At 39.9% G+C, this 14,017-nt stretch overlaps 1 protein-coding gene across 6 annotated transcripts in view; it reads right to left on the reverse strand.

The window, feature by feature from the left end:
* Nucleotides 1–14,017, reverse strand: part of plxnb1b (plexin b1b) — a 190,650-nt gene that overhangs the window by 109,996 nt on the left and 66,637 nt on the right. For all 6 annotated transcript variants that reach the window (XR_009796996.1, XR_009796997.1, XR_009796998.1 and 3 more), the window contains exons 8-9: nucleotides 5,464–5,620; nucleotides 2,073–2,181 (exon numbers count right to left, since the gene is read on the reverse strand). Coding sequence is in view for 3 of the 6 variants with exons in the window: in XM_061833950.1 (XP_061689934.1) it covers nucleotides 2,073–2,181; nucleotides 5,464–5,620 (266 nt within the window). In the remaining 3 variants the exon portion in view is untranslated. The remainder of the gene's footprint in view (nucleotides 1–2,072; nucleotides 2,182–5,463; nucleotides 5,621–14,017) is intronic.

Below are 14,017 nucleotides of genomic sequence, written 5' to 3' on the forward strand. Positions count from 1 at the left end.
AAGAACATGGGAAATGTGTTATATTTCTTAAGTTTTGGCAGAACCAGGTATCTCCTCGTCTTTGAAAAGTAAAACCTTATGATGCCATTTCATCGACGAAGGTACCAGCACCGAATTATCAAATACTTTACAGTGCCCTCCATATTTATTGGCACCCCTGGTTAAGATGTGTTTTTTAGCTTCTAGTATATTTTTTTCTAAATAATATGGGACCTTAATGGAAAAAAAAAGAGAAAAATCCAACCTTCAATACAAGTGTATTTATTCAGTGGGGAAAAAATCCCACAAAGAAATAATTATTTGACATCAAATAAAGTGTGTCACAAATACCCAGTGACGACCCATCTTCAGCTTTCGGGCAGAGGGCAAAAGATTTTAATTTAAAACGTCCTGGTATTTCAAAGCATTCATGATGCCATGCACCCTGACAAGGTTCCCAGGGCCTTTGGAAGCGAAACAGCCCCACAGCATCACTGACCCACACCCATACTTCAGAGTGGGTATGAGGTGCTTTTCAGCATGCGCATCTTTTAATGGCACGCCAGACCCACTTAGTGTTTGTTGCCAAAAAGCTCAATCTTGGTCTCATCTGACCAAAGCACACAGTCCCAGTTGAAGCCCCAATACCGCTTGGCGAACTCCAGACGTTTGTGTTTATGATTGTGAGTGAGGAAAGGTTTTCTCCGTGCATGCCTCCCAAACAGCTTGTTGGCGTGTAGACAGCGCCTGATGGTTGATTTGGAGACTTTGTGACCCCAGGATGCTACCATTTGTTGTAATTCTGTAACAGTGAGTTTTGGAGATCTTTTGATTTCTCTTACCATCCTCCTCACTGTGTGTAGTGGCAAAATAAACTTAAACTTAAATTTAAACTCATCCAGGCTTTTTTACCACTGTTCCAGTTGTTTTGAACTTCTTAATTATTCCTCTCACAATGGATATGGACAGCTGCAGTTGAGTGGCAATCTTCTTGTAGCCTCTGCCTTAAGTGTGAAGGTCGACGCACATCTGCCTCACTTGTATGCTGTGTTCCTCAGTCTTTCCCATGTTTAAGAGTGGATAAGAGAAATGGCCTCTGTGTCACGTCATATTTATACCCAGGGAAACGGGAAGTGATGAATTACTAATTTAATGTTCTTACTTACTCTGGTAAACTTTGTAAAGTACTGTAGAAATGACAGAAATGCTTCTTAACCGGGTGCCAATAATTATGGAGGGCACCGTATCTATTTCACACGATCACGATGTTATGACACATTTAACAAGTTATTTATCCGTTTGATGCCACTACAGTAGCTCATAACGTTGACAGCGGACACTGTTATACTATCTAACCTTTCCACCGGAAATCCCCACTGTTACTGTTTTGGCTGCCATGATTCTGAATCGAAACTGAAGCCCACGGTATTCAAATAAAGAACTGTCGATTTTGAAATGGCAGAACCAGGACACACCTTTCAACTGTGTTCATTCTACATACAGCCACATGAGCTCACTGGAATGGTACCAAACGTATAATTTATATACTTGTATACAAAGTTATATAAGTATTACTATTATTATTTTGTTAATCTAATTTAATACAACATGCACCTAGATTGAAGATACATTTCTTTATTTTCCCTCTTCCAACAGCTTGGCATGGGACTACTTTTTCCGATTTGTCCATAAACTGTCTCAAAGGAATCTGGAATATGTCAGTTTTTTTATGTTTTTTAAACTTTTCAATAGGTATGTGTCACTGGACCAGTGACAAACTCTGTGTACATCTGAGTGGGTCAGAGAACATGAAAAATGTTCTGGCTGTGCTACCAATTTTGTGGATGAACATAACAGCCGTGCATTGTTAACCTTGGGAGTGTGATCTGCTCACCGGAGAGGAATACGAATGAGGGCAATGCGTGGCACAAAGTCAGTGAAAATCCAACTTTGTCCCCAATGTCCCCAAATAATTTGAGCACAATGATTTTATGTGTGTGTGTGTGTGGTGCTCGCTTGACTGCAAATACTTTATACTCCACAGAAAGTGAATCAAGTAGAGACGAAGCTAAACGTGATATTATTATACTCACAGCAGACTTCCTGAAAGCTGCTTAACAGCCACGCAGTCATAAAAGGTGAAATACCTCTCTGCAACTGTGACATCACCAAAACGAAGAGACAAGAGGACTGTGACAAAATCTGTAAGGACAAAAATCCAGAGGGAGAATTAAGGACAACATGAGGAAAAACAATGAAAAGTTCAAGTCTGCTTCAGGAAGCCTCAACAGATGAGCCCATGGTTCCATCTATCCAATTCCAATTTCTGACCTGCTTATCCTCACAAGGGTTGCGGGAATGCTGGAGCCTATCCCAGCTATCTTCGGGTAGGAGGTGGGGTACATCCTGAACTGGCTGCCAGCCAATCGCAGGGCACATGTAAACAACCCATCACACTCACATTCACACCTACGGACAATTTAAAATCCTCAATCAACCAACCACACATGTTTTTGCGATGTGGGAAGAAACCAGAGAACCCGGAAAAAACCCATGTAGGCAGAGGGAAGTCATACAAACTCCACACAGGCGGGGGCAGGATTTGAACCCTGGTCCTCAGAACTGTGAGGCAGACGTCACCAGTTATCACCGTACCACCCAAGTACACTTCTTTCAATGATATATATTAGGATAACATGGCAGAAACTTGAAAAAAAAAAAAAAAACATGAGCACCCCACATCCTTGACAAGTGAAAACAGACACACGCTTTTCCAAAACAGTTTTTTTGTCCTGTCTCATCTTACAATTTTCTTCATTACAATACGGGTCTAGAGCATGGGTAGCTGACACGTGGCTCTTGTGCCGCATGCAGCTCTCGTGAAGGCATGACAGCATATCAAAGATTTTTTTTTTTAAAAATGTGCATGCACGCACTATGCTTGAGTACATTATGGTCGTTTCGAGTGCGCTTTGCTTGCATTTCTTATGGTTCTTAGGGGTATTGTGACAACAAGCTCAGTGTATATGGGTGTATGCGTCAATGGGTAAGTGAGACAGGACTGCAAAGGCGTGTGCAGGGTGAGACGGGGAAAAAAAGCGTGACGGTGACAGGGGAAGAGTAGCTTCATTGTTCGCGCCACTGAGCTCAGTTGTGAAACAAGCGAGGTAACCCGAGGAGGATGACCTCAGCCCTGGAGAAGACTTCTCCCGATCATGGTCAGGTGACCATTGCAGGAAAGGTTTACATGGTATTTTTCTCAAAACTGGCATGTACATTGAAAATCGCTCAAAGTTTCCCATGTCGGATCTCTGCAAAAAATAATTTGTCGATTTTGCTCTCAAAATGGGAACGTTTTTCCCTTCCATTGCACAGTTTAATGAAAATATGTGGATGAATACAGGACATTTTTACCAGAGTGGGAGAGCTCATATTTTTTTGTTCTTGAGCGCAATTGCAAGCCACTACGCTGTGTCAGACGTTTTCATCACATTTCACAGCTATAAAAGTTCACTTCCTTTTTACGCTCTCCTTCTAAACAGACAAGTGACGTTCTCCCACCCTTGAGCTAGGCGGGGACTGGCTGCTTCACTGGCCCGCAGGTTGAGGGACCATCTAGCTCTCCTGGGGGTGGAGGAAGGGAGTGGGGGCTGGTACAGTGGGGTGGCCAGTGGTCAGGGCGCATCTGTGGGGCCTCATCTTTTGGAGTAAGGCTTCACAATTACAGGACACTTCTGATAGTCTTTGTGCATGTAAAACAGTATAAATTCAGTTGCATATGTCCACTGGCACACACCCCTGCGACTCTTTCACTGGGTGCGGGACTATTCAATTATTGCAAAAATAAACTTGTGAATTAGTAAATTGTTTGTGGATCCCTCACTTACACTCTTGTCCTATAGACTTTTATAATTTACATAGTCAATCCCACCACACTTCAGTTGTACAGCCGGGTTCATAACCCTTGTCCTGCATGGTTCTTTGGCTATTCTTGTCCTGTTCTATCTTGTCGTGTCCATCCCTGACAAGCTTTGGCATGAAAGCCTCATGCTACACTAATATTTAATGTTTCATTTTTGTAGATGCGTAATGATTTAGACTTTTCTCATCAAGTTTACAATTAGTAGTCTTTCATCTTTGTTTCACTCTCCCCTTTCGAAACTTTGTTCTGTTCGATTGATCACCTGTTATTCTCAATAGACTTCAATTACAATACTAATAAACCACAGTGGAAGCTTAAAAACTCCACTGTGACACAATAAAACTGAAAACTGTTCTGGCATAATAGGGATACAGATCCTCCATTTTGCTTGACGAAACGCCCAATAGGAAAAGAAAAACCAACAACAACAATATGTGTCCTCTCATAAGCGAGACCTCTACACATAGAGGCAACCAATCAAGAGGAAAGGGTGTGGTTATGGTCAAATATGAATATAGCAGATACAAAACCGGGTTGAACAGAAGTATCTGCCAGACAGGCCTTTTGTGGACACTCGTATGACAAAACCAAGGTGTTTTTTTTTTTTTTTTTAAATAAAATTGATATTCTCAATCCATGTGATAGTCACTGTATGGAGGTCAAAATGGCCAAAATACAGGATGTTTGAAGATGTAAACGAGGCAGGCGCATGGATCATTTGTAAACTGAATTTATAATTCTTATCTAGATAAGAAAATGGTGAATATTGATTGCTTGGGAATAAAAACATTGTATTAAGAAGGTTTGAAGAAAACCACAGCATCTGAAAAAACAAAGCAGACAAAAACCAGGAAAACAAGGTCATGCGATGCAGCAAAATGGAATACTATAATAAGTTAGCGGTCAACAAGAAAAACAAAATTAAGAAATGGAAAGTTTTGAGATCTAGTTTTAAAAAAATGAGAAATTGGAGGGTTCAATATCCTAATCATAACCAGCCTAATAACCACGCATATCACTGGCATCTCTAGCTGAAAACTAATTCAACAAAATCTTTGTTAACATGGGTTATGTTTACAGGTGGTCTCATACTTATTTGAGGTATTAAAGTAAAGCCTGAAAAATCATATGATGTGATTTTCTAAATTTCTTTTTTGATTTTGTCTCAGTTGCCATATACCTCCAATGAAAATTACAGATCTCTCCATTCTCCTCAGTTACATGCCATACAATGCTATTTTTTGAGAACCACAGCTCACATCTAAGCATAGTTTGTTACTAGAGTAACTACAATGGTTTTTTAGACAGATTATACCCAAAGATCAAAAATATCTTAAACAGAACAAATTGGGTCAGCCTCGTTTCACTGAAACATTGATTCGATTACATAGTATTATGGTATGAGTGGTCATGGAAACACATACTCACCACGACAATTCTATAAAACATGATTTATCCCATTACAGAGGAAATATGAAATTGATTGTTCAAATCAATAATTAAAAATGCAAATTCCAAAAGAAAGGTTGAAGTTTTATATTACTCATGCACTAAAAACTCACCCTGTCCTGGAGGTACTATGGGCACTTCGCTGATGTGTGGAGAATGACAGGTGACACCACTTGCAGTGACTGTGGCAGGGCTGCGGATCCCTTGGAAAAAACAGGAGAAGGACTCACCCTTTTCTAAAACTGGAAGCCCTGGAACCAATAAAGAGATCTACAGAGAGAGCATAATGTATCACTTTTGGAATATTATCCGTTTATGTTTAATTCTAAAATCACACCAATTTCCTACCATTTGAAATAAAAATAAATTTCCAATCACGGGCTGTGCAGATTGAAAGTCACAATACCCACAACTCAATAAAGTGCCTGTTCAATCACTGAATTGGCTGGCTTGCTCAATGTCAAATGGATAGTGCTGGAAACATGACATTAAATATTCCTAAAGCAGGAACAATATAATTGGACCATGAAGGTGGGGTCCTTTGTGGTCGGGCCCCCATCTACAGAAGTTGGTTCTCGGGATGTAGAATTTCACCATTGGCAGAGAAGAAGCCTGAACTGTTGTGCATTCTTGAGAGGTTCCTATTAAATACAGTGGATATGAAAAGTCTTCTCAACTCCGATAAAATGCCAAACGAAAGAAAGAAAGAAATGAAGGCCATATAAATCACATTTTCATCCATCCTGAGTTCCAGGTGGAGAAAAACAGCAACAAAGCATGATCCTAACAAAACCATTCTACATTGCAGGAACAGTAGTATTCAAATAATAGCAGCCCAATGTCACTAACCAGCTACACATCAAACAAGTTACCAATAGGTGTAATAGATTCTCAGAAAACCAACAAGCCCCAGCATTCATGATATACACACTCATAAGGCTGTGCAATTGGGCAATTTGTTGAAAAGGGTGTGTTAAAAAAATAGTCTGCTGTTGACTTTACAAACTCAAAACTATTTTGTACAAACGTTTTAGTTTCTAAGATTTACCAATCCTTTGAATCATTAAACTAATATTTATAACATGGCATTGACAGTCTAAACTGCTCTACGAGTCAATATAATAGATAATAATAATATAATCTCGTAAATGGCAGAAGACTGCATCTTGCGCAACTGTGGCTCTCATAAGAAATAGTTCCCATGAATTGAATATCTATTGTTCTTCATTCTTGTTTGTTTGTTCTTCTTCATAGTACTTAACATGAATGTCATACCAGGTCGGCACCAAATGCCTGAGACAAATTCCTTGTGTGTTGTTACATTCTTGGGCATTAAAGCTTGTCAAATAGGTTGCCATGCCACGTGAAGTAATTGGCTTAAGTGGCTCGGGTTCATGTGTTGAGCTGAGCTCTAGAACCAACTCTGAGTTCAGACACTAGAGGTAGCCAAACCAAACTGTTGTTCAACTAGATTGCCAGCACAGCAAAAGTGTCTCAATAAACATTATTCTCTCTCATCTCTTATCATAATACATATGTATATGTATTCATATCTTTGTTTTTATAATAAAGATTTCAGCAGGATAAATTTCAGCAGCTCATCACACCCTGAGATTTGTAGCCACAAGAACAGCGAGCAAACAAGATGCTTGCAACACCCTTGAATTGCTAGCATTGCTTACACCTTTTTCTTTAACACAGTTATAACAAGCTATTTGACATTCTTTTTATTTCTCCTATATTGAAGTAGATAATGCTTTGAAACTGCTTTGTATAAAGGATGTAACCTGTGTTTGATTGTCTCTCTCAGACAAGGCAAAACACCAAGAAGACCAAGAACAAGCCTGTTGAATGCATGAGGGAATTGTATTCACAAGAATGTTTATACATTTATTGCTCAATGCTTGGAAATTAAAGTAAAGTTAAAAAAGTAGTGGCTGCATTTACCAGACACATTTATTGTTTATTGCTTAGAGATTAATGTAATGTTATGGAAAGTAATGGTTGCGTTTAAAGGAAACCTTTGACCTACTTTGAGTGATCCGAGAAGGGGGATCTCAGGAAATTTCAGGGATGGTGAAAGGTACTTTACACAATCACAAAAAGTACTTCCCACTGGGGGTGGAGAAGCCAGAAAACATTCTAGAATTTTCCCCCAAAAAGCTATGAAAGCCTTGAACATGGAAGTACGAGGCTCTCTGTCTGTCTCATAAAGGCAGGGAGACAAAAGTCCTTCTTTTTGTAATAGGAAGGGAACATGCTGACAGGAGGAAATCTTCAAGCAACTTGGGATGCTTATTTTTGATTTCTTCTTCTTTAATTGGGCACGAGTAAAAGACTGCTATACTAAGGTAATTGCAGGGTAATGCCATCGATATTACGTGGGCGCTTAAAGAAGGGTTAGTTGTCTGTTCAATTACTCCTTTACCCTAAAATACCTTATTATTAAATTAGCCTTCTAGCTTCGTAGGACTTGATCACCACGAAAAAGCTCACTCAAAATGTTATACTTTCCTGATAATTCTAATGCTTTTGAATATCTTTAACTTTATTTCATTTTTATTGCTTATTACTATTATATTTTACTCCTCCATTTTTATTGATTTATGTTCAATTAATCTCAATTATGCCTCGTCTGGCGTGAGTAACTGTCAGTTTATGAATGTTATTTGAACGATTATTATCATATTAAATACCTTAATTTCACTTTCATCTATCGTTGTCATTCTTATGAGTTGTCTCATTTTTAACATTCAACCTCTTTAATGATTGATCATTGACAACGTTAATAAAACCTAGTCGTAATTCCATTTTAAAAAGTAACTCATTGATAAACTCCGGCTTAATATAAAAACCAATCCGTACGATTCTAACAAGGATTGTTAAACTTACTAGGTTAATGACAAGTGCAATCAATTCATAAGAGATGAAGCTGCTGTAAAACCAAAATGATCACTTTATTATCCTTTTACTCTGTATGGTTACTCAACAAGGACTAATAAGTGAGGGCAGACTAGATTGGCTTCGCAAAACTAAAGGCAGTTAGTTCACCCAGGCAACTTACCTGGTTGTGTTCTGAGGGACTGTACAAGTCCAAATGTCTTTAAAGGGTATGTAAAGTCTTTAATGCACCTTTTGCTTGTATTACACAGTTTTTAATGCTGAATTCGAATTTGAAATCCATTATCAAGGAAACATTTTTATTTTTTGATTATCGGCAAAAATTAATCGCACATTGCTGCATACACCAGAAACACACAATCACACAGCGGAAAAACCCGAGAAGCAACGTGACGTCAGATGTTGAGATAAACATCACGGCGGCCATTCAGCTCTATTGTAAGAACGATGCTAAATTTAACGATAATTCAAGCGATGAACATGGATCTGAAGGTTCCCACGAAGACGGTGAAAAATACGACCTTCATAAAGGCGTTAAAGGTCATCGGTTTCAGCCAGTTCGATAAAACACACGTTTCAAATGCAGACGAAATAGCTGGCGATGAAGGTACCGAGCTAGCACTCAGACCCAGGGAGGACGACATGCCTCATGTTGGAAACACTGACTGGTAAGCAATTGTGAAGTTGTTTAGTTTATTTAGCCATAAACTACCTTCGATATGCTGAATGTACAGTGAAGAAAATAAGTATTTGAACACCCTGCTATATTGCAAGTTCTCCCACTTAGAAAGCATGGAGGGGTCTGAAAATTTCATCTTAGGTGCATGTCCACTGTGAGAGAGATAATTGAAAAAGAAAAATCCAGAGATCACAATGTATGATTTTTTTAAGGATTTATTTGTGTGATACAGCTGCAAATATTTGAATACCTATCATCTAGAATTCTGACCCTCAAAGATCTGTTAGTCTGCATTTAAAAGTCCACCTCCACTCCATGTATTATCCTGAGTCACATGCACTTGTGTGAGGTCGTTAGCTGGATAAAGACACCTGTCCTCCCCATACAATCAGTAAGACTCAAAATTGTAACATGGCCAAGACCAAAGAGCAGTCCAAAGATACCAGAGACAAAATTGTACAACTCCACACATCTGGAAAGGGCTAGGGAGAAATTGCAGCTTGGTGAAAGAAGGTCCACTGTTGGACCAATCATTACAAAATGGAAGAAGCTAAACATGATGGTCAATCTCAATTGCAGTGGAGCCCTGTGCAAGATATCACCTCGTGGGGTCTCAATGAACTTTAGAAAGGTGAGGAATCAGCACAGGACTACACGACAGGACTTGGTCAATGACCTGAAAAGAGCTGGGACCACCGTTTCCAAGGTGACTGTTGGTAATACACTAAGACGTCATGGTTTGAAATCAGGCATGGCACGGAAAGTTTCCCGGCTTAAACCAGCACATCAAGGCCCGTCTTCAAGTTTGCTAATGACCATTCCAATGATACAGAGGAGTAAGTTTTGTGGTCAGATGAAACCAAAAGGGAACTTTTTGGTCAGAATTACACTAACCGTGTTTGGGGGAAGACGAATGATAAGTTCCATCCCAACTGTGAAGCATAGGGGTGGTAGCATCATGCTTTGAGGGTGTTTTTCTCCACATGGGACAGGACGACTGTACTGTATTAAGAAGAGGATGACTGCGGCCATGTATTGTGAGATTTTGGGGAACAACCTCTTTCCCTCAGTCAGAGCATTGAAGATGGGTCGTGGCTGGGTCTTTCAACATGACAACGACCTGAAGCACACAGCCAGGAAAATCAAGGTGTGGCTCTGTAAGAACCATATCTCGGTTCTGGCATGGCCCAGCAAATCTCCAAACCTAAACACATTAGTAAATCTTTGGAACGATTTGAAACTCTTGTGTTTCTCAGCGACAGCCCAGAAACCTGTCTGATCTGGAGAAGATCTGTGTGGAGGAGGGAGCCAAATTCCCTCCTGCAGTGTGTGCAAACCTGGTGAACAACTGCAGGAAACGTTTGTCCTCTGTACACAGCTACTGTACCAAATATTAAAATTGTTTTTTCTCAGGTGTTCAAATACTTAATAAATTAATAAATTGTTATAAACAATCATACATTGTGATTTCTAGATTTCTCATTTTAGATGATCTCTCTCACAGTGGACATGCACCTACGATGAATATTTCAGACCCCTCCAAGATTTCTAAGTGGGAGGATTTGCAATATATCAGGGTGTTCAAATGCTCATTTTCTTCACGTTTTCGGTCTGGTTTTAAAATTCTGGAAAACGTGTATTTAGTCTAAGTTGGTATATTTTCACAAATAATGATTTTAAAGGGCTACTGACTTGTAAAGCATGATTTTCATTATGTTTTTAATGAAAAAAAAAAAAGGCAACTGGAATGGACCCATCTGTTTTTTCACCACATGTGATGATGTTGTCGTATATGGATTTTTGCATCTCCCGACATGAAAATCCTCTCGAGGCATTTGTATTGGAGAAGAACCAAGTAGATGGATTTTTTGCAGTAGCAGGGTCGAGTGCTTATATTGATTTATATCTATTGTACTGGTGACTTTTTTTTTTCATTGTGTTAGTCAAAATGACGGCTCGTCGTATTGCTGGATTTTGCCCGAACACTTGGGAGGATTGATTCCCTCTTCACACTTTTCCAAAACACAAAGTTCGTCGTGAAAAATGGACTGCACAGGTGCAAAGGACAAGAGCTTTGTGGGTTCTAAATGAGAGGTAGGTGTGTATAGAGGTATTAAGAAAAACTAATAGTTGGAGGTGGGTATGTAATCCTTCTTTCAGAATGTAACAAAATATCCGCGCCATAATAACTTAATAAAGAACTTAAGTTAGGGGTGCTAAATGTGTCGATGTGCACGGGCCAGCATGCGGTCGCCGGCGTTGGTGGCCGCTGCCGGGGCCGGTATTAGCCCCGACGCGTTGGTGGAATGGGTGGGGAGGTGGTTTGGCCACGTGGGGGACGAGAAAGGACCTCCCCCCCACCAGCCACTGGGCACGCCTGAAGTAGGTACTTCGCCCGGCATGGGACCTCCTGAGTATGCTACATACTGTTAGACATATTGTCGGGGAGTCTGTTGTTAGTTGTTAGTTAGTGTTGTTAGAAAGGATCCACATATCATCTGAATATGGCTCAAAACGATAGGGTAATATTGCTCTGGTCACTTCACTCGATTGTGAGATGTTCTCTTTTTCAAAATGGGCTTCAGTTTCAGAAGGGGCGTCGGAAAAAAATCTGAAAATCTCTTGTTCCTCTCCCATAGCAGGTGCCACCATGTGTTTCAAGGGCGAATGTCCCAGTGTGACATCTGAAAATGACGCTGCAGGCAATATAGCCGCCACTGGGATGTCGAGTGAGACTACCACAACTTTGCGCATGAATGACATGCTCTCCACTTATTTTGTTTTTTGGTAGACATTGAAATGAATGATATTATATGTAGCTTTCATAATATTATTTTAAAATGTATATATGGATGTCAGTAGCCCTTTAATGAACGAAATCCATTTAAAAAGTCACGTTAATTTCAGAGCAATAGCTGGTCATAACTTGCTTCACCATCAATATAATTTCACGTGGTAAACTGATGCCATAACCGGACAGTACCCATCCTCATTTTCATCAAAATTTTCTCAAGATGTCATGACCAAAACCATTAAATTTTACACTGAAAGCTCTGAACTGGTCTAGTGGTTTTGTTTGGGCACTAAATGCTTAAAATAGAAAATAGATGGTTCTGTGTGTACTGGACTGGTCTTGTAGAAGCTGTAGAAGTTATATTATTAACGAAAGATTCAGATTACAAAAGGCCTCCCCGGAAAATTTGTACTCCAAAAATGTTCAAGATACAAAAACAAAAAAATGGCACCGGGTTCACCCAATTCAACGTAACCATCCCGTTCTGTATTTTAGTTTGAAAGCGGTGCATTAGAGCTGCTCTCCCATTGGTCACCGCTGGAGCATCTGGCATCACATTGGCTAGGAGAGATGTCAATCTTTATCCATGATGCACATCCCGTCTCTTGGTCTGTGTGGTGCAATAGAGCAGCTTCCCCCTACTGGCTAGCATGTAACATCTTCCTAGAATCACATCTCTACATTGGCTCGGTGCGACGTCAATCTTTTTTTTGGGGGAGGACATCGCTCTTTACCTGTAATGCACTTCCTGTATCTTGGTCACCGAATCCATTTTCATACACTCGTGCACACTCGTACTATACAAGTTCTCCGTGAATTTATTCATATTTTTTCCACTATGGGCCCCAAGAAATTGATGGCTAATGCTAAGGAGAAAAAGACGAGTTGTTTTGTCCATCAAAACAAAACAAGAAATCGTCGAGAAATAAGAAAGACATGCATGCATGTCGCCTCATGCTGATGCTTGATAGGATTTTGAGAGTTTCGAAGTGTGGGTGGAGTTGAGGAAAGTGTTTTCGCGTTTGTCCTAGTGGGGTTGCCGTAGTTGTCTGTGGCAGTCATGTCCACAAGCACTTTTGACAACGATCGCTCAAACAACAACAAAAAAAAAGATCACAGCAGTTTTTGGGAAACTGGACAGCCTTTGTAGAGAGAGAAAGTTCTGCTGTGTGTCTACGTTATAATGACAAAATTGCAATAATCAAGTGCTTAAAAATAAAGCGCCACTTTAACACACGCCTTACCATGTTTGCATGAAAATATCCTGTGGGGGACAACAGGAAGAAAGCATGTCAAGAGCTACTTTCCAGAGTACAAGCTAGTCAGCAACAAATCTTTGATTGGAACTAACAAGTTGAATGGAATTCAGATAGCGTTCCTGGTGCTGTCGTTGTTGTTGTTGAGTCACACGAGGTGCCTGAGGATGGTCCTCAGAAGCGCGAGGCTCTGTAGATCTCCGAAGAGAAGAAGTTGTACAGTGCCTTGTGAAAGCATTCGGCGCCCTTGAACTTTTCAAACTTCTGCCACATTTCAGCCTTCAAACATAAAGATATAAAATATTTTTTTTTGTCAAGAGTCAAAAAAGAGTGGGACACAATCGTAAAGTGGATTGAAATTTATTAGATATTTTATAGTTTTTTGAACAAATAAAAAACTGAAGTGGGGCGTGCAATATTATTTTACTTTACTTTCAGTGCAGCAAATTTACTCCAGAAGTTCAGTGAGGATGTGTGAATGATTCAATGTTGATTGATGATGATAAATACAATCCACCTATGTGGAATCAAGTCTATGTATAAATGTACCTGCTCTATGATAGTCTCTGGGTTCTGTTTAAAGTGCAGAGAGCATCATGAAGATCAAGGAACACACCAGGTAGGTCCAAGATACTGTTGTGGAGAAGTTTAAAGCCGGATTTGGATACAAAAAGATTTCCCAAGCTTTAAACATCTCAAGGTGCACTGTGCAAGCAAACATATACATACAAAGGGAAGGAGTATCAGACCACTGCAAATCTACCAAGACCAAGCCGTCCCTCTAAACTTTCACCTTAAATAAGGAGAAGACTGATCAGTGATGCAGCTAAGAGGCCCATGATTACTCTGGATGAACTGCAGAGATCTACAGCTGAGGTGGGAGAGTCTGTCCATAGGACAACACTCAGTTGTACACTGCACAAATCTGGCCTTGATGGAAGAGTGACAAGAAGAAAGCCATTTCTCAAACATATCCATAAAAAGTCTCATTTAAAGTTTGCCACAAGCTACCTGGGAGACACACCAAACATGTGGAA

This window comes from Syngnathoides biaculeatus, chromosome 10, assembly GCF_019802595.1.
Source record: "Syngnathoides biaculeatus isolate LvHL_M chromosome 10, ASM1980259v1, whole genome shotgun sequence".
In the NCBI taxonomy this organism is placed as follows: Eukaryota; Metazoa; Chordata; class Actinopteri; order Syngnathiformes; family Syngnathidae; genus Syngnathoides; species Syngnathoides biaculeatus.